General features: G+C 41.3%; 1 protein-coding gene across 8 annotated transcripts in view; it reads right to left on the bottom strand.

Moving 5' to 3' along the window:
• Positions 1 to 27866, bottom strand: part of PRDM2 (PR/SET domain 2) — a 348925-nt gene that overhangs the window by 274961 nt on the left and 46098 nt on the right. For 7 of the 8 annotated variants that reach the window (XM_085608682.1, XM_085608684.1, XM_085608678.1 and 4 more), the window contains one exon: positions 3768 to 3841. The exons of the other annotated variant lie outside the window; for it this stretch is intronic. In XM_085608682.1, the coding sequence (XP_085464808.1) occupies positions 3768 to 3776 (9 nt within the window). In that variant the 5' untranslated portion in view covers positions 3777 to 3841. The remainder of the gene's footprint in view (positions 1 to 3767; positions 3842 to 27866) is intronic. 8 annotated transcript variants of the gene reach the window in all.

The raw sequence follows: 27866 nt of genomic DNA on the forward strand, positions 1-27866 counted from the left end.
GCAGCCAGTCCAAAGTTAGCATTTACAGTTTGGTTATAATGCACTTAAGAGTATATGGTCAGGCTGCATCACTGACTACCCCGAAGAGATTCCAAAGGCTGCAGAGGGGCTCTGCTCATGCATGGGCACCCTCTCACACAAAACCAAGCACCCTTCCTTCAGGATTGATAAGGCCTGCCATAGGGGTGACTGATAGGTTTCTATGTGCAGTGATAGGTGAGATATAGTGAGCCTATAACTCAGTAGGGGTGCATGCACCACCTTACCGAGGCTGCAGTTGCAGACATGTGGTGTCATTTTGGAGGGCTTCCCAGGGGTGGCATAATACATGCTTCAGCCCCTGGTAGGCCTCTGTGGTACCTATGCCCTGGGTGCATAGTATACCATATACTAAGGACTTATAAGGGCACCCCAGCTGAATAGCAGGGCCTCAGCCAGACTAAAGTCGAAAAACAGTGTTACAGCAGCAAAAAGTGTGGGTAACCATAAGAAGCAGATCCTACCCTCCTACACGGATTTCTTCTTATTTTTTGTTTGTCTGTATTTACTTAATTGACATCCTTAAAAGAGCCAAGGAGCATCTTGTTGACTGGTTTTCGGAAGAAAACAGGGCTTACTATAGAGTCTGGCTGCAAGGAAGAGCTGTGGTTACTTGGCTAAGCTGCCAGTTTTGGAACCTAGGGATGTAGGTTTCAATCCTGGCTTCGGCCTTGACTGAAAAATATGTAATTTTGAGCTAAGGTATTCATCTCCCTGTCCCTTAAATGGTAAATATGAATGAAATGTAATACAATTGCAAATATATGTGAAATGCAATGTAACTGTGAAATGCAAAGGTGTAAATCCACAACCGATGTGCAGGACTCCGTTTCTACCTACCCAAGTCTGTGCTATATAAATATCAATACACACATATAAAGAAAGTGTAATGTAGACTGATTTTAACCAGCTACTTTGACTAAATTTAAAGTAAAACTATGACCTCTAATCCTCTTCAGTTGCATCTAGTGTATGCTGGTTGTGTTTTATATCGCACTTGTACTGGACATAGTAATATTATTCTTGAATGTATTACAATTATTTTTGAATAATGAAAAATATTGATTGGCAATATATTAAAACAGTATATTTTGGGATTCCATACCTTTCTCCATCACCCAAAGTGGTTGATGTTCTAATGTAAAGATCAGATAGGGTTAAAGATTAGGTGGGTTGAAGCCAAACGGGGCCACTTATCCACAGGAAGACCCATACTTTTCATCCTCAGCAAAAGTAGCTCGATCACACTCTCTCACAGCAATGGTTCATCTGAATTAGGGCCACATATATGCTAACAACCATAAGGCTCTATTTTCCTGCCCATTTGTCTAAGGTATCACTCTACTTCACAGAGATATTTGTACTTTGGGAGGAATTACTGAACAAGATGACAGTTCATCTAATGTAGTTTGACTGTCATGAAGCTATACCGTTAAATTGACCAATATGTAATCAACACATGAACCTTTCTGAGGGGGATATCGAAGTCCTGGGGAAGAAATACAACTTGTTTATATTCTTCTAGAACCTGAAAAATAGCTCTCTTTTGATTATGAAGAAGAACATTCACTTTCCAAGATCCTTAGATCCTTTGCAATTTAACTATTCACAATACTGAAGTTGACCACTGGATTGACCGTTTATATCAAAAGAATCAAAATTGTTGTAAACCAGACACAAGAACTCCTTTTTGACCTTGCCTCATACTGCCTAGCTACCTTTCGACAAAATCCCACATGCAATACTGTATCTTCCCTCAAACCTCTAAGACAATGTGTACATATACCAAAATAGCATGCCTAGCTCTAAATTGGATGGATTGCAGGGGCACAGAGAGGAGACCGGGTTGAGGAAAAAGTGTAAGAGAGAATACACTAAGCTATGCCTATACAGGTTCATCCCCTTTCTATCAAGTCTTTTTAACCCCAATAATCACTTAGTGCACACTGTGATCAGGAGAATGGATACAAAATTATGAGCCCCTAATCGGTTTGTATTTAGTTCATTAATAGAAAGACTTGAGGACTAAGACAAAGAGCTTATATTTAGGAGCAGTCTGAATTTCGAGCAAGAGTCTAGATGCAAAACCTAGCATTTCTCCTCTGGGGAAATCCAGGTCCCCTAGTGGAGACCTTCATTTAAGCCATGATGAGCAGATGTAACTGGTCATTTAATAGTCATCAAGAAGCATCTATGAGGATTTTTTTTTAATTCACTCAATCACCTCAGGAGATGTGACCCCGGTGGTCAGACTATTTAAAGTCACACAAAAGCAGAATCACTTTGTTAGCAGAGCTAATTATTAGACTCCGACATTTAAACTTCCATAAAAGGTAGACAAACTTGTCAAGAACATTCATAGATTAAATCACAGAACGGATTAAGACAGCAGCGATACAACAGGCAAAATCCACAGATACCATTTTAGGACCAGACAACAGAATAGGAAAAAGAAAAACAGTAGTCATGTTTTCCTTTTTTATCATTTTACGTTACCTACCACAATGTATGTACTGCACAGTACAAGGTCAGCTTATTCCGGTGCAGAGATTCCCGGTGCAAGATCTCCTTATTTTTGAAAATAATTTGCATTGACTCTTAAGACGGGACCAAAAGCTCAGAATGTGGGAGAACTGCCAACCAATGTTAACTATTTAATTGATAGTTACTCATCATGGAACCCGGAATAGAGGATCGGAAGTAAAAAGGAACCCTACTGCTACATGTGTGAAACTGCTGGACAACATAAATGTGATGGATAACAGAGATTCAATCAACTTTGAGTACTTACAATTACTGTGGGACCAACTATGCAAATTGGTCATGACCAACTCCAAAAAAGACAATTAATCTTGAGCCGCTGAACCGTGTACCCTATGAAAGGGAACACCGACATCCTAGAGTTTAATCTTGTTGAGCGTCACTGGGTAGGTGCTGCTTCAACTCGTATGGAACAACACTTAAATCAATCTAAAGCACTGGTAAAATAAGGCGATATTCAACTTAATTGTTTTTAGACCTTCTGTGCCATTACAAAGATAGGTCAATGCATAAATGTCACTTTGTTAAAGTAGTTAGGAGCAATCAAGCTAGTAATCCGATAAAAACCAATAACATGTTATGTTAATGTTTCTTTTAAAGAGCAATGGTTACTCTGGAGAGCGTCCCCACGCTAGGATACGAGTGCACTGTTTTGTGTTCAAGGGGCATGCCAAGTGTAACTCAAACTGAAAGAATTTATATTCCATTAGGCACCGGACATTCTCTCATCCCTAGATGACCCACTAGTAAGCCATATCGCGTAACTTGCTTTCTCTAACAAACAAGCATCAGCATAGATAAAAAAATGTTTTGCCTACGACAGCACTCTCGTCTTTGTCTATAGCCATGTTGTACGGCAACGCAATTGAAGAAAAGATGTTGAAGAAAGAAGTTTTAGATCTGTGATACACTCACACGATCATCACAACGGTCATAGGTTTCTTGGAATGCTCTTTGGGTTTTGTGAATTTCTAAAAAAGTCAGAAGTATTTCTTAAAGGTAGGTGTGATTCTGCACCAGATTTCTGACTTGTTCACAATTCGCTGTGTGAATATGGCCCCCTGTATCGGTAAGCTAACACAGTTCTTAGATGCAACTAGCATGGTAAAGTGAAGGTTGTATAGCATTATTGGGTACTTGTTATGGCCTTCTGATAAACATACCTTTGGAAAGTCCCTGTGACTCACCTGATTCATTTTGAACTCTTGTTGTGTTCTGTAAAATTACACACAACAAAGAAACTTCGTTTATGACATGTGCCCTAAAAAGAAAAACAAAGATAAATGATATATGTATGCGCCTAAATAAATGAACACATAGGGAGAGATGTTACAACTTTAAACATGGCCTGAAACCCAAAAAAAATCTGCTTACCTGTTTTTTGTATACATTTTCACCTATATTATACGGATTATATTTAAGGCATATGCAGTGCTGTCTCAAGTCACTGTACTAAAGGCAATTGCACATTAAAGCACTTTCAGGATATTTTAATCAATAAACGGTGTCCTAACTATTAAGCAGGAAAATATACTTTTATAAACAGAAGGATGACTAGTATTAAGAACCAACTTGCTTTAATTGATCTTCAGATTAGGACAAAACTCAAAAATAACTACAACTGCCATTAGTGAGTGGGGGGAAACAACCAGAATAGGTAGCCAATCAACAAGTTGAAAACGTGGCTGCCAGCTAGCTTCTTTCTTTGGTTTGTGGTGTCACTATATTCTTATTAAATCATAAAGGAAACTCAAAATACAACCTTTAACAGACAGAATGTGAACATTTTCCAAATTATTAGCTTTGTTCATGTTCAAGGGAAAACCGAACAAAAATACGGAACATAATGAAGATAGACAGATAATACTTGCCTCTGTCTGTTTATCAAAATCTTTACTCTCAGGAGCAACAGGCAGGAAAAATCAACGCAAGTGAAGTATCCAATTAAGCATGTTTAAAGCGCATTCACCGAAATTATCCACCAAGTAAAAAAAAAAAAAACTAAAAACATTTTTAGAAAGATTCTCCTGATAAGTTTGAGTACCCTATAACGTTTTGTTTAATTTTAAGCCTAGCGATTCAAGATCGGGTACATTTGTCATCAGTGTCAACTCGAATCAGATTCCTGTGGGGGAGTCTGCAGGGTAAAGGTGAATTTTTTTTCTCACTGGGCTGCCATACACTTTAATGAGTGCAGCGGAAGTAGCTCATCTGTAACATTTTATAGAACTGCACAATTTGCCTCGGTAGACTTTTTTTTACATAACCCATTTATGCCCATTTGGTTATAAACGAGCACAATACAGTAGAACAATGGCACTTTCAATATTCAACCACCATGCATCACAAAAAGAAAATCTAAAGCAGGGCACTATTAGTCAAGCACAAAACACACAGCAGCTTATCCAGCCCTCCCAACCACATTGCCGGGGTTATCCGTGATCCATCCATTTCCCATATCGTTTGGTTTTCGGGGACAGTCACAAGCTTCTTAATTAGCAGTTCCAGTAGCCAACAAATGACCCAGCAAAAGGGGACAGAAACAAAAAGTCGAACATTTCCACAACTCCTGAAGCAAATCACATGGTAACCCTATAAGAAATCAAGGAGGCCACCTTCACTGAATTTCCATTGCCTGTCCATGACCATAATGATCCATGAACAGATCTGAAGCTCATCATTTTGATTAAGACCACCTTCTTGAATGCTGCTCAGAGGACTGCTGAGGACTTTACTATTTGATATGATTAAATCTTGAAGGATTTGTGCCATTCAGAAGCAAAATTATTGTCAATCATAATTATCAAATTAGAGTTATCGCTGGTAATGAAGTGATCAGGTCCCTTAAAATTACTTTTGCACATCGGAAGTGGAAAGATGGGGGAAATGTTTGGCTTAGGTCTTTGTGCCTTAATATTTTCTGATACTTTGGTTTTGAGTTTATAAGACTAGGGCTTCCTATGCTGCTAGTTGATCTAAGCAGCCCAGTCCACCTTTTCTCAACTGAATTTCCAACTTCAGAGAAGCGGTCCCAGTGTCACGGTATCAGGGGTGACAGCAGGTGCCTACTCTGAGAGCAAGGTGGCCTGGAAGCAAAAATGATAGAGGCCATATGGACACGCAAGTTAAGCAGGAGCTGAATAGCACATGTTCCAAACACGCAGCCTACAGCGCCACAGTGGCAACAGGCACGACGAGCATGTTCAAAGGATTTGATTTTCAGAGGGTCCCAATGAAAAACATCCCTATTAGAGTCCTTGTAGAGTATTGGGAGAATACGGTCCACCAAGACTTGCGATTCTTCCCCGGCAAAAATGTATCCCCCATATACCTGAAACTTTGGGGAGTTACCAGAAGAGAAGATTGAGAGACCTAGCCCACAACATTGGTCAGTTCTCAGACAGAGAACACACATTTTGGTCTATTTGACCTGAAGCACATGCTAGTTGCCGAAATCATTTAAAATCTAATCAGCTTGTGGTTCCTGATTAGAGAAGATGGCTTAGGTAAAGGAGATCATTAGAGTACAAGAATAACTTTTGAAAAAGTTCTGACATCAATTAAAAGGCGGTAACTCCTGTCAAGACAGTTTTGGAAGACAGGGTCGCAACAGTCCTTCTAAAAAGTAGCATATTATACGGGTGCCGCAACGGTGAGAAAAAGCAGGTTTGTTCACCTTCACCCTAGCTCTGAACCCCACGGATAACAGACAAATCTATTATGAGATAAACAGTCAAAATTCAACAGGGAGAGAAGGAGGAACAGATAATTGTGCAAGATTGTGAACAGTCTTCTCAAAATTGGGATGGCCAGCGGTTGAGGGAGCCTAACGACTACAGGTAAGATTTTTTAAAGTATCTAATGTTATGACCCGTCCATCACTTTGACATGAAGACACGTTGAACATGGTGGATAAGGCCCCGACTCACGGTCAGAAAAATATTCATCAAGAACTTCGACTCACATTGATAAGAGAGATAAGACTGTAGAGGCCAGGAGTCCAAATATCAAAAGTGCACGAATGACTGGCTTGCATAAGTTGTCTCAAAAGGTCTCCCATGAAGTGACAAACATCACATGCAGGGGTTGGCAAGAGGTCTGGAGAAGTGTTTTTAGAGTTCTGCTGAAAATCCCTTGAACCCAGGGGTCTTCCAATTGGTAGCTGTCCAATGGCTTCAGAGATCTCTTTAAAAATGAATGTAAAACTATGTTGTGCAACAAGGATTCAGTGATACTGATATAAACAAAGAACTGTTTTACATTGGTTTCCACAATAAGCGCAAACTGTTTTGTCATCACAGAGTCATAAATGTTGCTGACGTACGTATTCCACCATCCATTTGTATAGAAATATGAAACACTTTATTGCAATTCATTTTCAACAGCATAGCACTCTATGTGAAATGTTTACTATTAATTACAGGCACTTTGGATACTTCTATTTGCAGAAGTAAGGTGTTGGAAAATTTAACTTGTCCAAGGCACTAACGATATTTATCTCCATTTAGCTCCATGGCTAGACAAAGGTTGGGTAGGAATTGAGATATGTGAGAGGCGGTGGCGTTTGGTGTGGCTGGCGGTCTGGGAGCATGCTAAAATTGAGTAGAAGTGGCTCAACAAGTCATTTAATCTCTTAAAAACCTATTCACTGCAAGAGGAACTCTGTGTACTCATTGAATATGACCATTAGAAAGCTGAGACACATTGTGGTAAGATTCCTCCGAGCTACATTTTAGTATAAAAGCCGTACCAAGTTGCGTCATTGCGCCCTGCACATTGGAGCTGTAAATGTGCCACTTATTCCAGCGCTGTTTACTGTGGGTCCAGTATTGACTAAAGAAACAATTTCTACTGGCTCAACAATAAATGTAGACTGTCCCACGTGACATTCCCTGAAGACTGATCCTAACTGAGTTGCCAATCAGTTGGGGAGACTAAACAATCGGCTCAAGAGTCTTCTGAAATATCTTCCAGTAAATAAAATATGGAGTTTCAGAAGCAGGACTTGTTAATGGACTTCACTCTTCCCGATGTAGATATCGACTGTGCACAATTCTCGCCTAAGTCTAGTAATGATGGTGGGAGTTATCAGGATAGAAATGATACTCCTTCCCCAAAAGAGACATTAGATCTTTTTGAATGCAGAACCTTAACTTTGGATGATCTTTGAAATACTCCACATTTACCACTAAATGCCAGTGTTCATCAATCTGGGGAATATGTGGTATTGTCTGAAGCTCTCCTTGTGCTACAGGGTATATTAGACTCTATACTGAAATTATTGGAGAAAATTGAAATCAACTTTTGACCACATTCTAGATTCTTCATCAACTATACTTCTATATTTGTCCCAGAAAAAAGCTACAAGTGCTCAAGGTACACCAGCTTGGTCTGTGCATGAAGAGTTAGGGGTTGATTATTTGGTGGACCAAGTGGCACTTAAACCATTACTTTGCTGGTTAAAGATATGGACAAGCGAAGATAAGGGTTTAAACCACCGGATCTTAGCGGATTGTCTGGCCATGGAACAAGGTAAAAAAATCCCATGGATACCGGTATATAAAAACTCTTTCAGGCCATATGAAGGCCAGACCTTTTTTAGCACGCCACCAAGCCCCGGGATGTTAACATCATAAAAGACCTACACCATAAATTCGCCACTGCCCAGCGTGAAAATATTGAGCTTAGCTAACAAGGGCTTATGTAATGTTAAAATCTATGTCGGGTATAGAGCCATATCTTTTTGCACTTTTCAGTGCCCAATAAATATTTGTCATTACACGCTTCAGATTAATTCAACTTCAACATCTTTTAGCTTCTCCACCTGGATTTCTTCCATTAATTCAAAGAGGCCCTTGTGGCTGCGATCTCAGATTTCCACAGGACACGTTTCATTCGGTTTTATTGTGTAAATTGTTCTCAGTGCATAGAAACAGTTTCCTTCAGCCTTTATTAAAGAGGCTGAAGTTTAGGCAGGCCAAAGTGGCACTTTTGCACCAGCAGTTGTTACCAAACTCCCATATTCTTCACGCAGTGATATGTCTTTTGCGGGCAGCTCAAGGATCTAGGCTATCAAGAATAGACTGATCTCTCATTGGTTTGTATTTATGAGGTCACTGTTGGCGCGATGGGTGTATTGCCCTAGATATGCGTGGTTCCACTGACTTGTCTTGTTTTAATAAGTCACAATGTTTTATCTGTATGTAATGATTTTTACACTGTATTATTGTATGCTTTATGGATGCATTTCCATCCGAATAAAGAATGAATTGTCATTACAAGTGCTTCTAATCTTCCCGTCTACCTTCATGACTCTCCATATAAAACAGCTGTATTTTCTCCTACTTTGGTACAGGTATAAACAGGGGCAAAGTAATCAGCAACTCAGATGGGTACCTCTACTTGTAAGAAATGAAGAAAGATGGTAAAATGGTTACATTAAGTAGTTTACGTGCTTCAGAACCTTTTTCCATCCATGCTAAATGGATGTTTCCGACAATTCGAAACTAACACAAGGAAGCTCCCAGTGCAAAAAACACAAGGCTCTTTGGAACTTTTTCCCATATTTATGAACAAAGGGGTGATGCAAACTAAGTCAGCCTTCGCTACAGCTGATGGCTTGGCTGAAACTGAAATCTCAAAGAACACACATTTTGGCTCCTTGTAATAACAGCATTACGAAAAAAGCAAAGAAGAAGAGATACATTAAAAGATCTAAAAGTAAAAGAAGAATTTAAAAAAAGGCAGACGGAAACCAAGGTTAAATAAACTTCTATCATGCACTTCTCTGGATAAGGGAGCAGTCGCCTCCAAGGATTACCAGGATGAATAGGATTTGTCCATGCCCTCTGGCTCAAAGCAAGGGAATATTCAATGAGTAGATAAAGCACAGGTGGCTCTGAATACACAAAATATAGATTGAAATACATAACCTGAGTATTCCCGTAATAGGTTCTCCAACAACTTGGCAAAAGGAGGAATAATTAAGATCAACAGAAGACACTGAAGCAAAAAAGGTGAACTACGAACCAATCAAGTCGAAGGGAAGAAATCTCCTCAGCCCCCTCGCAGCTAATTTTCATTCGAACAAGTCCACATTTTCGGATGTCCAAAACGCAAGGAATTTAAGAAACGTTATAACGTGAGAAATTACTCAGTCGAAGAATACGTAAATTACAGCTCCTCATTGGTCAACAAATGAAATAGACCTCACCTCTTTGCTTGCAGGTGAGGCAGCTCCCCTGAAATCGAGAAAGTATCTTGAAGTTGCCGCACTTATTCACGCCACTAAAACTATTTCTTCGGTGGAAACAGAAAGGGTTTAATTCCCAGACAAAAACAACTTGAACCAGGCAAGCGAAGAGTTCTGGTTACATTTGGCAACCGAAACATTGTCAAATGCTGATTTCTTTAGGAACAATGGCTATGACATTTATCTTACATCACTCGCGCAGAGCTTGGAAGAAGAAATGACAGTTAAAGTGATCTGTAACTCTCCTGAGAACTTGCCTCCTACTTAAGTTCCACAGCTCTCCAGACAGACCTGTATTCAAGCTTGATCTGTGAAAGTGGAAAAAAACTCTTCAGGAAAACAGATAAAAGCTCTAGAACAGAAGCACTTCGGTCAGCCTCTAACGGAAGCTTCACTATAGGCATGGCTCTCTGGCACCTTGAATGGTAATAAAACAGTCTCTTAAAGTTCACGCTTTGTTTAGCAGAAATCATACTCTAATACTTTCATGGAATATAGCAGGAATAGATTAAAGTAAAATAAAACTTCCTTATTTCTCAGAATTCCCCATTAATCTGTCTTTATGAAACCTGGTGAGTAAATGCTCTAATAGTTTATTTACTCTTACTACATGTTTAATTGCCCAGCAGTGGCAACAATAAGCAGTCATGCTAAAGGGGGCCTAGATATTTTACTTTCGACAACGTTGGATTGGAATTTTCAAACAATACCCACAGAAAGTGAAAACCTTCAAGCTTTAAAGATTTTATTGCCACTCATGCTAACTCCCCATGGAAATTCTCTTTTAATATTAAGAGGCCTATTACGATGTCGGTCGGTAGGTCGCCGACCGGTTGTCGGAGGCTTACCGACCGACATGGTAGGTTTACAATCCGACCGCCGAATTACAATGTCAGCGGTCAGAGTGTAAACCGGCCTGTCTATCAGACTGGCTTCCGACAGGCTCAAGGAGCCAGTCAAACCTACACCTAAGCCCTTACAGGCAGCGTTTCCGCCATCAGGATTATGATTTCAGTTTGACAGCCTTTCCATGTCGACCTTTCCGACATGGAAAGGCTGTCAGAGAGCGACTTTGGGGACCTCTAGCAGGGCCCCCTTCTCTCCAGGCCCTGCAGTTGTGAGCTTGGGGGGGCACCTATTGTGCCCCCTTGTAAATCCCTGCACAGTGTGGTAGGCACAAGGTGCCTGACACACGGTGCAGGGATTTACAGAAATTCCCATTTCTCTATGAGAGCTTGTGCTAGGGCCAGTTTCTGACTGCTGCACAAGCTCCCATCGCATTATGATTGCGGTGTCGGGACCGCCTACCAGAGATCACTCAGTCGGTTCCGCAACCGCAGAGAGGTCAGTCAGAGGCAACTCTGACCGACATCATAGTGTTTAGGGGTCTCTAAGATGCTACAATTCTGGCAGTTTGAAGGAAAATTGAAAAGACAAAGAAAAAATCCATGAGATCCTAATTACTGGTGCTTTTCATGTAAAAATGTTAAACTCCTTGCTGGAGCTCAATCAACATACTGAGCTACAGGAGAGTTGGGGAATATCGGGGGCTACATTTCCAAATCAAAGGATCAGTGGCAGAAGGAGTGTTCTACTTCTGGAAGAGTTAAGCCTCTTGGGTAAGACATATTTGCATGTGGCTCCACCATTATTGATCATACTAGAACCTCCTGTCCAATACTTCACTTAGCATATTGCTCTGTGGTAGGAACGCCATACAGTGATCATGCAATTCTTAGAACTATGTTAATATCATATCATCTCTTGAAAGTGTGAAGGACTGGTCACAGCACACCTATTCTGGGATGGTGAAGATTCACACAAGAAGAAATAAATTATATTGGAACCCCCACAATGTGGCTAAGTTTAATAAGGTTTCAGACTACCTTAGTAGTCTGGAGGAACTGTAGATAAACAACTCAGTTTCACTGTATGAGAGTCTAATGGTTGAAATAATTAATTGCTTTATAAATGAGGGTGAAAATTAACAAATAACTGAAAGACCATCTAAGGATATTACAGAAAAACAGTTACCTTAAGTAATACATAACTTTATTCGGAAACCAACATAAATTTCCCACTATAGGGCATAAAAAGGTAATAAAGTACTTGAAGGAGAAAAGGAAACGGCACAGAAGATCAATTAAGTCAAAGCAACAGGATCTTGACTCGTGCATAAATGGGAAGAGGAAGCAAACATCATTCATCTCAAACAGTCTGGTTTTAGAGCAAACCGTTTGGTCATTGGTAACATAGCAGTTTTACCATTTTTATTAGATAAGTATGCGAAGCCATATTTATATACAGCTTTTATTGACTTTTCAACTGCATTTGATTTCGTGAGAAGACTAACTTTATGACGCAAATTATCTGTGCTAGGGATACCGAGTGATTTATTGCACCTGTGGGGGTCCTTGCATTCTTCTACTTGGTGTAAAATGCTTTTGGGGGGAGTTCAAGGTCTTTCAAATTCTATCCCCACAACAAATGGTTTGAAGCAGGGCTGCATGTTGGCACCTACATTATTTTCTTTGTACCTCTCAGATTTCCCCTCCTATTTGCATGAAGAGAAAAATTATCCCCCAAAAATAAGTCCTAAAAGCTTGCTCACTTGTTTGTATGCGGAAAATATTTGTATTTGATTAGACTCTCATTGGTCTTTAGGCAAGTCTGAAAGGTCTGCATTGCTTTGCACAACAGCACTTTTTTTTTTAAAAGTGAATGTAGTAAAAACTTTAAAAAAATAACTTTTAGGGGGGGAATACACTTGGTATCTATGAAAGGAGAAATTAGAGAAGGTAAATAAATACAAGTATCTTTGAAAAATCTTTTGGGAAAACTTAAAGGATGAGGTACTTGCAACTAATTTACAAAAACAAAGCACTTGCTCATGCAAATTCTTTGCAGATTTCATAATGTTCTATTGGCAGAAGACATTTTGATCACCTAATACAAATCTATAAAACAAAAATTCCCACACCGTTATCCTACGCATTACAGCACACCCTTATTCAATCTTGGGCATTCTTAAACAAGTGTAATGGTAAAATTCTGAGAAACGTTTGCTCATAAACTTCAGTCATTCCAGACAAATTATTAAGGCTAGAACTTGGATTAGTGGGTACATTTATGCAATCCTTAGCTAATATTATTCAATGGGGATACAAAATACTCCATGCCCAAAGTACTTACCTGAGATCTCTGCTTAGAACAGATTTTGTTTACTACTGCAACCTACACAATTTTGGGGGGAAATTTGTCTGAAGTGTGAGAATATTTTGAGTGCAATCTATGCCTTTTAATGGGATGGTCACCAGGGCCACTCTGACTCTTTTCAAAATGTCAATCCCTGCGTCTTAGCTTCAAGTTGGAAAAGGATTACTGGAACTCTCTGAAATGATAGAACACTATTTGTAATAATATTTCATTAGCATTAGTCCAGAAATATTTATTGTTTCAAATTCCACATGGTGTTCGACGTATTGTGTCTATACATTATGGAAGAGGTCCTTTAAATAACATTTGTGAAATGGTCAAAGAGCCTCTACAAACACAATGTCTGTCATTTATGCTCTACAGAAATTCAAGATATGTTTCATGCTTTACATTTATGTCGAGTACTAAATGAAGCTAGAGCCAAAAACCCTTTACCGCTGCTAAAGAGCTATAATTAGGACACACATCAGTATATAAAGGAATTGTGAAGGGAAAAAAAAGCAATAGCCAAATGAAACCTGTTTTGAAATGTACAAATTCTTTAAATGTTTTTTGCCATATTTTTGATGAAGGGTTTTACGAGTTTACTGTTGGAAATTTGTATGATGGAGGTTTTATATGTTCAATAATGTATTTATTTATGTTTAAGATGTTGATCCTATATGATTGATGATTGATATAAATTTCACATTCAATATCTATATAGGCCCATTTAGGTTGATAGTTTTAAATGGCTTAAACAAGAAGTAGGGAATGAAAAAGCGTTGTCTAATACACTGGGTTGTTTCATTCAGTTTATTTATATGAATGAGCATACATTCAAGAAACTGAATATTTATTTGCACTATTTAAAATGACATTTCCTTGGTAATCCCACTGTAAATCAAACAGCAGTGTGGAGGCACTGACTTTCCTTTGCATACACTCATGTCTGCCTATTACTGTATAGTTCTGTGCAAAGGGTGCTCAGTGGGAGAGTTAAACCTTCATTTACACTGTTAGTCTAGAGTTGCAGGTGATAAAGGATCTCAAGTCAATATCCAAGGTGGGGAATTGGAGCTAATGTTATGGTTTACTAAAGTTCAGTGCACCACCTCATTCAAAATGCCTTTTGTGTGCATATTAATTTTAGATCTGGGTCGTTCAAGAACAGCAGCATACATTACCACTCAAGCATACAAACTCTGACATAGCAGCTCCTGCACAGTTTGGAGGTTACAGTAGGTGAGACTTATAGGATTCCAGGAGATGGCGAGATACATGCTATTAGACAAGATCGATAATTGGAAATAAAATACTCTTTTTGACAGTGTACTACAATATGACAAACAATCTGGAATTCCAAGTGAATTACATGGCAAACATTCTAAAAGTGAAAAAACTTTACAAGGCCCTGTGCTTTTTGTGACCTTGTGAAAGCAAAGGGAAACCGGCATTGGCATAGCCAATAGATCTCGCCTTTGGGGCTTTAGAAGTGTTTAGCTAGAGCTATTGGTTTTGCCAATGTTTGTTAGCTAAGTTGGTGAGTTCAAACCTCACAAAATATAGCGTGCCTCGCAGAGCAGCACATGCTCTCTGACTCTAGACGCCCCAGTTTTTTCATCCCACTTAAAGTCCGTCAGTTTATTTACAAACACAGACAGGCCATGTATCAACTTAAAACTAAACGCACAGTCCTGCCACTTCAGAAAACTCCAATATTATAAGATCAGGGAGGGGCGCTTTCATAGCTTGTTTGAAAGAAGGACAAAGCGAATGTCCAGGGACAGCATAGAGCACCAATCTGAAAGTGGTCCCCACTTTCTGCTAAAAGGAAACAAATGCTGCAGTAGATAGAACTATCCGCTGATGATCACACTGCGGAGTAGGAAAGCCGGGATTATGAAAACAGAGGCCCCTCGGTTTAGACAGCGCAGGTTGGCCAATAAACTACACAACCTCCGAGTATACACCTACCCTGTCTGTGGGACGGCAGGAGCAAGGGCAGGTATCCGTGTCCCCTTTTGTGCTGGGCAGCCACGGACTGAGCGCAACCCTCCCTCCCCCGTCCTCCTCCCGGTTCCAGCATGCTGGTTCCCGGAACTAGGCCGGATACCAGCTCAAACTGGTTTCAAATGGATTTGTAAGTTATCCGAGATGGACTGGCCGTGTTGTGCTTGTATAGCGTGGGTTCCATGCAAGTAAAGTGAGTTGGTGTTAAAGGTACACGTAGCACTAGAAACTTAAAAAACCCCGTCTTGTGTTTAGTTTACATAAGGATTAGGGAGATTTAATTAAGAGAGGGGTTCGGACTCCCAACTCACACGTTTGCTTCGGCACAGACTCGTTATCATATATGAAACTGTTACATTGAATTGAATTGAAACAGTTACACAGTTGTCGAATTGGTGGTTTTGTGTTCGTTCCACTGGAAAGAATGTAAGTAAAGCATTCGTCCGTTGCTACAATCAAAATATCCTTGAAACACACAATTTGAAATGCACTTGGCTTTGCATGTGTTGTCTGCTTGTAGAAATACACACCAGTGGACTGTGCGCGCGCGTAGGAGCGGTTTACAGTATCAAGAACAGCCAGCTTGTGGAAAAGTGTGCGTGTTCAAGGAAAGCGCGCGCACGAGTAGATATCAGTGTGCATGCCCGCGGGCAACACTTGAAATGGAAATATAGAACTGCTGTACCAGAGTACCTGCTTGTTTTGAGAAGTGCCGGTGCTCTCCAATTAAAACTATTACGTTTTTCTTGAGAAATGCAGGTACTCTCCCTCGCAAAATAAAACAAAATGCAGGTACCGGCCCATTTAAAGCACTCTTAACTTGCATATGTTGTTTTGTATGTCTAAAGTGTTGCGTGTATAAAAAAATAAAATAAATTTTTTTTTAAAAAAGAGTGGAGGGAACAGGAAAGTGACCACGAGACAGGCAAGAAAGTGAAAGCGACCGCAAGACAGGCAAATGTAAACAAGCACGGGCGGCCACACTAAATAGAAACAGATGGCCCCTGCGCGTCGCTGCTCGCTCCCGCAAGGTGGATGCCGCCACACGCACGAGTGTTACAAAAGTGCAGAACGATTCCAAAAGGTCATCTCCTAGAGCTGCGCTAGGCTCGACCTAAAAATGGAAGGAAGCAATTTATTAAGTTATTTGGATAGTAGAAAGTGTAGATGCCCCTCAAAGACTTACAAGATATTGAGATTACAGGAAGTTGCAGTGTGTTTCTTAAAAGCATGCACTTTAGGTTTCACTGATGTAGACACTGACCAATGAATTGACGACTTGTGAAGTGAGAGATGAAGTAACCAAAGCAACCTGGACAGCCAATGCAATTGTAGCACTGCCTGATGTTGTAGTGCTTATATTTTGTCTCCATTTTGATTCCCCTTTTTAACTTAGCATCTTTTGTAATGGTGGTTTTCACATGTTTTCACAAACACGTGAATGTGCCTTGCACGCATTTAATCCTAGTAGGCATTGCCGCCCTCTATGTACATTTAGTCAAACATATTAGAATGCAATGCTTCATATTCTGTGATCGTAGGAGGCTCCTCTTCTGCTACAGACTAACGATATTGATCGCCACCTCCGAGGCCAGTATTTTAATATTAAGACAGCATCCGGTGACAGAGGCTTCACTTTAAGCCTGAATCATCATGGAAGCTGCTGTGACTAAGATGTAGCTCTGCAGTCCCGGACCTTCAAGCTGGGAAGGAAGATAACCCACGCAAGAGAAGTGTGCAGACATGCACACTCAGACCGGGTGCATTTGTTAATGCACGGAGGCCGGTTCCTTGACACAATATACAAGGTATGGGGTTAGATCATTCCAACAGGTCTGGCTGAAGGGTAACCCAGATAGGTTCTCTTTAGTCTAGAGGAATTAGTGAAATATAATTAGTGAGTAACATTAGTAACAATTAACAAGGTTAAATTGTTTGTGTTTTTCACCATTCTAATAATGCTTATAAAAATATGAGTCTCATCTTTCACAAAACAAGTTTTTGAAGTTTGTCTTGAGCCTAACGAGATCACACAATAAAATCATCAGTGTGACGTAAGCAGCACCGGATACTGTGAAAGAACAGGTCATATGAATTGTTTTTCAAATAAATTTGTTCATGTGAAGTGCTACTAGATTTGAGGCAAAAAAGCTACCATAGAGGTATTCTTAATCCTTAAATAAAATTCATTTTAAACAAAACATTAGCAATGTCAATCGGTCTCTCCGAGGCTAAAGGAAAGCAGTGTTGGTCTGATGCTTTAAGCATACAAATTAATCCAGATTGACAATTGTACTTCCGAACAATTCAAATATACCAACAGTAACTTGTCTTTTTATTTAGAACTTCACGCCCTGCAAATATTAGATGTTATTAAATCACGTATGCTTATTTATTGCAATTATTATGTGCTCCATCACTCACAAGCTAGAGTCACTAGGAACAAGTGAACAATTTGCACTTAATTTATCTAGAGGATGACAGAGTCGGCGCTACAGTGATTCGAATCCATGACCTGCCCATCACCACTTTGTTCTAAGTGACAAGCATCTAACTCATCCAGCCAGCCGTCATGTATGCAAACAGATAGTTTTACACCATTTAGAGAAATACAGGAGTCTCTGCACTTCATGCACTGTAAATATTTTCTTACTCAAGTACTTGATTTATTGACGTTCGGGAGAATGGCAGAGTCAGCGCTGCTTAGATTTGAACTCCTGGTCTGCTGACCACCACTTTGAACCCTCCGCTAGCTGATTAATAACTTCGCAGCTCTTAAAAAAAGTGAAGCAGAGAGCACCCACGTATAAAATTAATACAAATTTGTTTAATGCCATAACACTTAAATCACCGTTAACACAGAGGATGTTGAGGTGAGGAATAAATAACTTTGGCAAGCAACAAGAAGAGTATGGGGGTGAGAACAAAGGCACGTGCAAGAAAGTGGCCATTTTCTGTCCATGAAGTGGGCACCATCCATGAGGGGGGCACTGTGCTGAGCCAGACCGTGCAAAGAGTGCACGAACACAAAGGTTAAACCCCTTTAGTAAAAGGATCTCGTACTAGGCCAATACTCCAGGGGAGGAGCAAGACACCAGAAGGTGGGACACAGAAGGCAAATAAACCATTGAGAAGCAAGCTTTTGCGAGTGACACTCTCTTTAAACAATCGTCAGTGAGGGCGTGGCCAAAGTCCTTAGAAGTGAATAGAGCATGCCTTGCAGAGCAGCGCATGCACTGCTAGGCTCGACCTAAAACAATTGCAGGTTAACCTAGGCTTACTGCTGGCAAAAAGAGAGATTGCGCTGCAACGGGGCAGAATTGCTAACCCACAATTGTGTAACTGGGAAAGGGAAACAAACAGGAAAGGTTTGTATTCGAGGGAATAGGGTGTCCAGTCAAGTTTGAAAAAATTTGGGGAGGATGGGACACCAACAGCTATCAACTTCGGGTTGCTGGGGTGACTAGCTGGGCCCAGAATAAGGAAGGTGATGGAGCTGTGCTAATAGGGATTATGGACTGACAAGATGATGCCTCACTCAAAACCCACAAAATGACAAGGATTCCCCATACTGAACTACAGTTGGGGGGGGTGGGACCGTGCAGGTATCTGTTCAATTGTTTACTGGAGTAGATAATCTATATGTTTGTTCTAAATATGCAAGTAAATTATGTTTTTAAAAAAAACCAGAAAAAACAAAAGCATTGCTGCCAATGCGCCCCACATGATGATGAGGACTCACTCCTGGTTTGCAGTGAACTGCACTAAGCATGCGGGGATGTTTCAAAGCATAAATGCAGGTACAGGTATACAAGACAGACTTAGGCCTGTCGACTGAAAAAAATGAAAAAATCAAGGATAAAAAAAACACACAAGCCATCGGGCAATTGGTCTGCAGAACGGGATATTAAAAAGGACTACGCTGTTTATAACTACCACAAATGAACAGTTTTCTTCTGGCATTACAAATAAAGGTCACACTTTCACAATGAGAGTCACTAGACAGCCATGCTTAATAAATATTACACCTAACTGAAGAACAACTTAGATGCATTTTAAGACTGTCATACCTTAAACTGTTTGTTGAAAAGACGTTGCAATGTCAGTCTTCCAATACTAATTGGCTACAAGTTGTACAGATGAGACAGACCAGGAAGCACTCTGTCAATTTCACTTACGGAAAGTGGACAATGGTCTGATCGGAGAAAGGTTGTCTGCGGTGCAAAGCAGCCACCTTCAAACCTTGTTCAGAGGAATAGTTAGCAACACGAGAGCTTTAGGTCAGTGTTGACATAGAGCCCGGTGAAATGTTGCCCTTTTGTCATGTCTATATGCTATTCAAAGTCCTATATTAATGTCTATGTACCCACAACTCCCCCCCCCCCCCACTACAACACCCAGTCAGCAGTGAACCTCTCAGCTGGCTGAGACATGGGGTCATTGTAGTATCTGGATACAGCGTACAGTCCTCAGCCCATTTCTGAAAGGCCCATCATTACAAAAGCATGGAGACACAGGATCCCAGTAGGTGAGCGCTTGCTTGAAACCTTTTCATGGGCACCCACTTCCACTACTGCCCCTTCCTGCAGAGCAGTGCCAGTGGTGTATTATCAAGTGTCATCACAGTCAATAATTCCACATCAGCAGGAAGCCAGGCATTAACCACACAATAATGCTTCATGTTGTGCTGGGCTCTGCTATACTATGACATATACCCTGCCCCTCCTACTCCTAGAGCCTGGCAAACATGACAACTAACATATACCTGGCGGTATGTGAGAGATGATAAATGGAAGCAGGAAGACGTGCCTTACTGAAAGCAGCAGAAGTGGTGCAGGACGATGACGGGGGGAGTTCATGGCGAAAATCTCATTGGCTTAAATGTGGTTGTTTTCCCCACCCCAAGAAATCAACAAACCAAAATCCAGAGGCACGGCAAAGTAAGAAAATAGTCCCACCAAAGTAACCTAAATGCCCCTTGGAGAGAGAAGACATATAAGAGGGCCAGTCACCATGAGCGTGTACCATACCACGAAAGGAGGGACTACTGTGACCCAAATGCCACACAAAACAACTGCATTTAGAAAGCCACTGAAAGGAACCAATGAAAAGCGAGAGGCAGGATCAATGCACCTAGAGGAGATACAACATATCTCAGCATGCGCACTGCTAGGCTCGACCTAACAAGGTAGAGAGATCAATTCAGTTCAGCTGGAAAGAATATTCTGAGGAGCAAAACCAGTTTCACTGCTGTGGCTTAAACTGAAACTCATCAGGGAGCTTTGAATTGAACAGGGAAATGTACAATACCATCCTAAGGCTACTGAATTAGCCACGTCATTTGGTGTTCATAGTAAAATGCGACTGAGGGTGCCAACATAAGACTTATTCAGTTTAAACAATTGAAAAGTATAATGACTATAGAAATTCTATAAATAATATAGATCTGGTGGTGGAAGAAGATCACAGCCTCTACGAAGCAAAGAAAGAAGCAAAGAAACCGAATATTACAAAAAAAAAGGCATCAGCCCATAACAACTTCCAGTCTATTTCTATCATTAACATGATGATTCCTGTCATATAACTATCTTTTATGAAACTTAAAACAGACAAGCAGAAAGTAATGGATTTGATAAACAAATCTGCAACTGCAGCCAAATGCAGCATTAAGGAAATGCCATCGCTCCGACAAGTAAATGCCTGGATCTCTAGAATTCAAATAATAAACACCAATAATTTATGCCCAGTGAAACACAAGATAGATTTTTAGGAGAGAAACAAAGAAGAAACCAAGTTAATAACCTGTAAGCATTTCACTGATGAGATTTGACAGATATATTCACTTTAGACGACTGCTAACGGAAGCACCTGAAGAAAACATCTCACCAGGAAAAATGCTGGCATTGTATTTTATTGTATAGTTTGCATAGTGCTTCAAACCTGGGCATCAAATTTCTAATGCCCTTTCAAAGTGCACTGCTGCAGAATGAGTTAGACATATACAAAGGAGTAAGGTGATCTGTGAGAAGTTTAGCAATGTGCTCCAAACAAGATATGAGAAGCTGGTAGCTGCTCATTGCATGTTATGTTGCAGAGAAGTGTGAATATAGATATGGCATACTTCATGACATGCACAAAAACTAGCAGTGACAGGGACAACAGGTGACATCTTTTGACTGCCAATGCAAACTTAATGGCTTTGCCTATACTTTGTCAATGCTGTTCAGCATTGCCAAAAAGGAAAAAACTATTTTCAGTAATGCTGTGCAGCATTAGCAAAAAAAATACACACACAAATATATACACACACATATAAATATATACACGCACACACAATATATATATATATATATATATATATATACACATATATATACACACACACATATACACACACACACACACATATATACACACACACACACACACATAATTACACACACAAAAGAAGCAGAGAACTCTGGGTAGTTCTCAAGTTTAGGTGGAAAGCAGGTCCTGTATAGAGCACTCTCAACACCAGCGACACTCTAGATCTGCTCACCTGAAATGTCTGCTTTTCTATCAAAGTTTTTAAGCATAGGATTAGCACAGTGCCTTCCACGCCGAGATAGAAAAGGACAAAGTCTTTTCCCATTTCTACAGCAATGTCTTTAAGCACAGGCCTAGCACATTGCTGTCCTTGCCGAGCCGTAAAATGACAAAAGCCATTTACTACTCCAGGCACAATATTACAGCTTTGAATTGGTTAAATACCAACCAAGCCAACCCAAATGAGTAAAATCAACCCCCGACACAGTGTTTCGCTCTAATTAGAGCTCTTCAGAGAGGTATAGCTTTGTCCAGACACAAGGGAGCACCCAGTATAAGTCAAATAAATACCCTTTCAGGCATAGTGATGAATAAATTATGCAAAAAAGAAGCAGATAACTCTGGGTAGTCCTATGCTTAAAAACGTTGATAGAAAAGCAGACATTTGAGGTGAGCAGATCTAGAGTGTTGCTGGTGTTGAGAGTGCTCTATACAGGAGCTGCTTTCCACCTAAACTTGAGAACTACCCAGAGTTCTCTGCTTCTTTTATATATATGTTGATAATGTAATGTGTGAATGCATGGTTTGGGAAAGGAGCTCCAAACAGCACAGAGCAACCTACGTACTCTTAAAAAAAAAAAAACAGGCAAAACACAGGGTTTGCCCAGATGAGGGTCCCTTGCTCACTTTGCCACTGGATTCAAGCTAGCCTGGCTGATGAGGGGTGTTACCCCGAAACCGGTCCCAGGAGGCTTGTTTCCGGTCCAGGGAAGACATGGCTTGGCAGTTCGGGCTGAACTGTTCCCATGAGGCACAGGGTCAAGACTGATTTGCATATAGCTTTGTCTGAACTGAGGTGGCGAAGTGAGCTAAAGAACGATGATGGGTTCAACCCAGATCTGAGACTGGGGGTGAGTGAATGAAAAGTTTCAGCGCTCCGTCAATCACCGCCTTGTGGTTGGTTAAAAAAAAAAACAAGCCATGACAGGAGAGGCTGGGGAGCAACGTAGGACTGGGAGCTCTGGGAGAGCAAAGAGTTATATAGAAAAATAGCACACTACTGCAAAGACAGGGGACCAACAGTGGAGTTGATAGGCATAGAATGGGAGCAACAGACGAGCTTGAGGTAAAGGGAGAAAAAAAAGCCTAGCACAATGCCTCATAAGAAGGTGTGACGAAAGCAATGGACAAAAATGGGGACAGAGAGAAGTGAGCAACATAGAACACACAGTGCGGAGAGAAGCAGCACATGAGGGAGAAAGCAAGAAAACAGATGCAAATAAAAAAAAGAAACAAGTTGCTTCCTGAAGTAGAAGGATACAAATCAATCCAATCAAAGCTATGCCCCAGGGGAGGTACAAACAGAGGAAAGAAGGACATTGATTAATAAACAAGTAAATTGTATTCACATGAAAGCCAATCAGTGGTAAGAAATATGTTGGCACAAAGATCACTGTAAGTATTGGTATTGTCCAACATAGGTCTTTGACAGCAGACAGCTAAAAGAAGACTGTTGGTGTTCCAAATATAAAATAGCAGACCATGAATTTAGTCTTGTAGGAGAAAATGAATCATGGAATTACATTTTACTTATAGCATAGCTTAGGTTTTACTGAGCCGAGGATGCTGCTGCAGTTAGACAGTAATGAACTGGATTTTGTGGACTCACCTTTGCCAAAATGCGAGAAACATAAAATGGAGATTAAACTAGCACACAGAACTAAGATATTTGTACACGTGCAGTGAATGTAGCGCAGGTTCATGCTTTAAAAAAACTGCATCTCAATGTCATGCTGTTTCGCACCTGCTGACGGAAATGCATGTAGACATCTAGAAAGTTTGCTCACAACAGGGATTGTAATTGAAACAATAAGTCACTGTGACCCACTAATTTACGTATACGTGGAGTGCAATGGAGATGTGTGGATGCTTACTGATTACCACAGACTAAAGAAGAGAACTACATCTGATCAGGACACAGTACCAGAGTGATAATGTACTAGCCAGTAGAACAAGAAATAAATGGTCTTCAGTTCAAGACTTCTGAAGTAGATTTTACCAATGGACCATGAATCTCAAGGATAAAGAAATGCTACCTTTACCTGCCATCTTATATTCTATGAAAAGCATACCTCCTGGAATATTTGGAGCTCAGGCACATTCAAAGATATCTAAAAAATAAGACTTGCATTTTCCAGAGGTGCTGGTGTATGCGGATAACGCCATTGTGTTTGACAGCCTTTTTGAGATTTGCAACAATGTACTTCTGAATGTCCTAAGCAGTCTACAAACACAGGAGTTTAAAGGGTCCCCCAACAAAAGTCAATTCTGTCACTAGTTTGAAATCCATTCGAGATGTTACTGTAGATCAAACAATGACTGACATGTATACGGATTTACTGTGTAATACATGTTGTATTCAGATGGACTTTTCAATGCCAATATTTTACAAAACATTTCCTGAGGTATTAACTGCAGCCCTGATGTCTTACATCAATCAACTGTTACCAACATATTTTTAGCTGTTTCACTGAAACATCACAGAGAACCCAAACCATATAAAACATTAATGATTTGGGTACAGTTTGGGGTATGCATAGAATGGCACAGTGCCACACAGAGGCAGACTCAAGATTAGGAGCAACAGAACATCGCATCCATGCAGAGGATTGCTTTGAGAGGATATCCAACTCCCTTGGTTGAGGCAGTAGTGCATTGGGAAAAGAGTGGGAGTAAACCTTTGACTCCCAGTTGTGAGATAAGGCATGGACGCAGCTCTTTATCACTGCAGCCAAGTTGCAGTCCTCCCACTACTGCCTGCTCCTCTGGCCGTGGGTACAGGGAAGATGAATGAGTCAGTGAGCCAGCCTGATTTTTGTCCTCTATGTCACCCGTATTCAATATCACTACAGGCAGAACAACCAAAAACACTAAGGGGGCCATGATTGGACTGCAGGATTCCTGCTTTCATCTCAAGAATTGCAGAGGCAGGGCATGTACAGCGAGAGGGAGAAACAGGGGTTGGACCAATGGGAACTCCGGGTGAGATCAGAGAAAGGGCCATGGTCATAGGCTGTGCCATATAAAGATAGGGATTCCATCAGTGTCAGGGATGTTTGCAACATTACATGAGGTAATGCGGTGGTAGATCCTTTTCTTACTTGGCTCCGGTTTACAGAACAGCTTACCTCTTCATATCAGTCTTTGCACTGAATACCATAAGTTCAGGAAATGCTCAAACCATTTCTATTCTTAAATCGATTTCATGGACTGCCTGTGACTGTTTGCAGCGCCAAGATACCCTTTGGGGTGAGTTGCGCGCTATATTTAAATTTAATTAACATAAAGGAGGTATGATTATTAGTCAATTCTTTTGTACAGGAAAATGTGGTGCAGGGAAGGGAGGAGCTGAGGTGATAAGGGAGGAGGGTGCTTGTAATCTGACAGGAGGTATGCTTACTAGGACCTTCTCATTTGCATAACAATTAGAAAGATCCACCAGACTTTGAAGGGGCATACTCCAAGTTATTACTTTCTCCATTATTGCTACTGAGTCCGGGGAACAAAGGTAGTGAATGACTGTACAGTACACCCCAAGGGACGCCAAGATAAAAAGGTCAACATCAAACTTCTACAAAATGAAGTCATCAGTCCTACTGTGAAACATGAACGGTTTTACCTCTGTGAAGACTAAAGACATACCTTGCTTCAGAGCTCTTTAACCTCTGTGTAGTTTCGCCAAAAACGTGACAACAAATAATAATGTAACACCTCATGGGCTTTTGAAAGCCAAACTGGCTACACTGCGGCATCTATGGCAGCTAGCTTTGCCATTATACCACTTCCAAATGAAATAGACCACGAAAATACATCACAGAGGCTGATGAACTATCCTGGAGATCCCCTTAGTCAACATCTATGGACAACAGATAAGTGAAGCATCTAGGGTAGATGTGAAAATAATATCTAATATCAGTGGGCAATATGAACAATAAAAGCAGTCTTCTTAGAATCACAGTAGTACAAGAAGTGAATAGCAAAGAGGTTAATGAAGAAATGACTGTACTCATCTGGACATAAAAAGCACAACTATTCACAGCAACACCTTCATGCCGCCCTTTGTCTCATTATTAATTTGAGATCAACAAGCTCCAAGTGGAGAAAGTCACAGTGCAATATATTTGCGGGACTACATAAACCATAGTTTTTTTTAAAAAGTCATCTACCACCATGCTTTATCAACCTTATACGCAAGAATATTACATCTCGCATGTTCTTAAACACCGTTTCCTGGGAGGTGTTAAAAGCAAATTGAGCAGGGTGTGTGTCACACATGCCAAGCTTGTTATGATGACTTTTTGTTGTTTGCAAAGCGGTTATTAAATATTTTACATGAACATATATTTATGTTGTAATTGTACGTCACATATGCAGTAGGTCTTACTGTTGATATTGGTGGAGTATATTATTTGCATATTCTAAGTTTGGTTTATTAGTAGAGGTTTGTGAATAGTGTTTTTTTGTGTAAGTTGTAAGCAAACTTGCAATGCTGATGGACTGGCTGGGCCAAATATGTGGTGGGTGTTACGGATGATTTCTGGGCATGTGCACTGCACACACCACATTTGCCTATGAGTTATGTTCATGACGTTCACTGTGTTTTTTAAATAATGCGACTTCCGCGTTTGCTTTTACATAAGCTTGACAATGAATATGTTGAGAAATCTTCTCTCCATTTGTTGTTGGTCACCAAGAATGGCCGTTTGCAAACACTGCATTTGTAAGCCAACGTGCATCACAAACTTCAAACAAGGGGCTACTGTCCACAAATATTAATGTAAATACATCAACTCAATGCATGCATAATGGACACTTGGGGGTTTATTAGGATGGCGGGCGGATCGCCTCCGCCCGCATGGCGGTGGCGATCTGCCTTCCATTTCCGTCCGCCCACCTAACATTTCCCCCCGCCATCTTGTGGAAGAGGTGTGGCGCAGCGGCCAGGGCAGCTGACTCCAGAATCTGGGGGCTCACGGTTCGATCCCCGGTGCCGGCGGCAGATCAGCCCAGCACCATGCGACTCTGGGCAATAGCTCGCTTAATCTACCCGAGGGCCCCCAGCGCCTTGACACCTTCGGGTAATTGTTCACGCTATACAAATACTGGACATTTACATTACGATGGCGGTGGGGACCCAGGCAGACGGAAAGACCTTCCGCCAGTTTTCCGCCGGTAAGCAATCCGCTCGATTGCCTACCGGGCGGAAAAGAGCTGCAATATGGTGGCGGTGCCTTCCAGACACCGCCATCCATATTACGATGATGGCGGTCTCATGCCTTTCCATAGCAGAGACTCCGCCATGGAAAGGCATGCGGAGAATGCGTTTGGGGGCCCGTTGTGGGCCCCCAGAGGGTTGGCTGGATGCACTTGGGGGGGTACCCATGGTACCCCCCGACATTTGCATGCACAAGGTGGCAGGCACCACGGGGTGCCTGTCAGGTTGTGCATGCAAATGCACAACATGCCCTTTTTAGGTCTCGGCTGCGAAAGGCTGCGCTTGCGCAGTCTCGCTCCGAGATTTAATGAGTTGGAGTGACTTTGAGAAGAGGGGCTTGCACCCGCCCCTCTTCTATCCTGTTCTCCATTGGCTGGCCTCTTAAATGCTGGCCAGCCACTGGAGAAGAGGTCCAGTCCCTCCGTTGAAGCCCCGTCTTTTTCGGATCGGGGGGCGTGTTTTTTGCGAGAAGTCTCAGGGAGGAGACAACAGCAAAACACGCCCCCAAATCCGAAAATGAGGCTCCCTTTCTCCGAGGCATTTTTGCTGTGCCTCGGAGAAAGGCGTTGCTCCCTCACCTGATCTCCTTCGTCATCCACGATTACCAGCCCGGAGGCTGCATCGTCTCGCACCTGGACCCCATCCACGACTCCCCACCCTCCAGCTAGCTCTGGACATGCAAGATCTTTGCCCCATCTCCATCAGTCGAGGAGGCTGCTGTGCCCATGCTCCCCAAAACTCCACACTTCATTTCTTCAGCCCCTTAAATTCCCAAGCACAAGTTTCTCTTCTCGCTTCAGTAGCACCTTCATTTCCGTGCCCTCTACCCCCCCCCCCCACGTTGCTTTCATTCTACCTCCACCGTGCCCACTTTCCTCTCGCCCCCCCCCCCATTCTCCATGCCCCTTCTTCCAAGTCTTCATTCTCTCTCCCTGTTCCCGCCACTCGCCTTCTTCAAATTCCCGCCTCTGTTCTCTATCGACACACTACACTCTCCCCTTCTGTGCCCTTCCCTCACAGTCA

This window comes from Triturus cristatus, chromosome 1_2 (genome assembly GCF_964204655.1).
Source record: "Triturus cristatus chromosome 1_2, aTriCri1.1, whole genome shotgun sequence".
In the NCBI taxonomy this organism is placed as follows: Eukaryota; Metazoa; Chordata; class Amphibia; order Caudata; family Salamandridae; genus Triturus; species Triturus cristatus.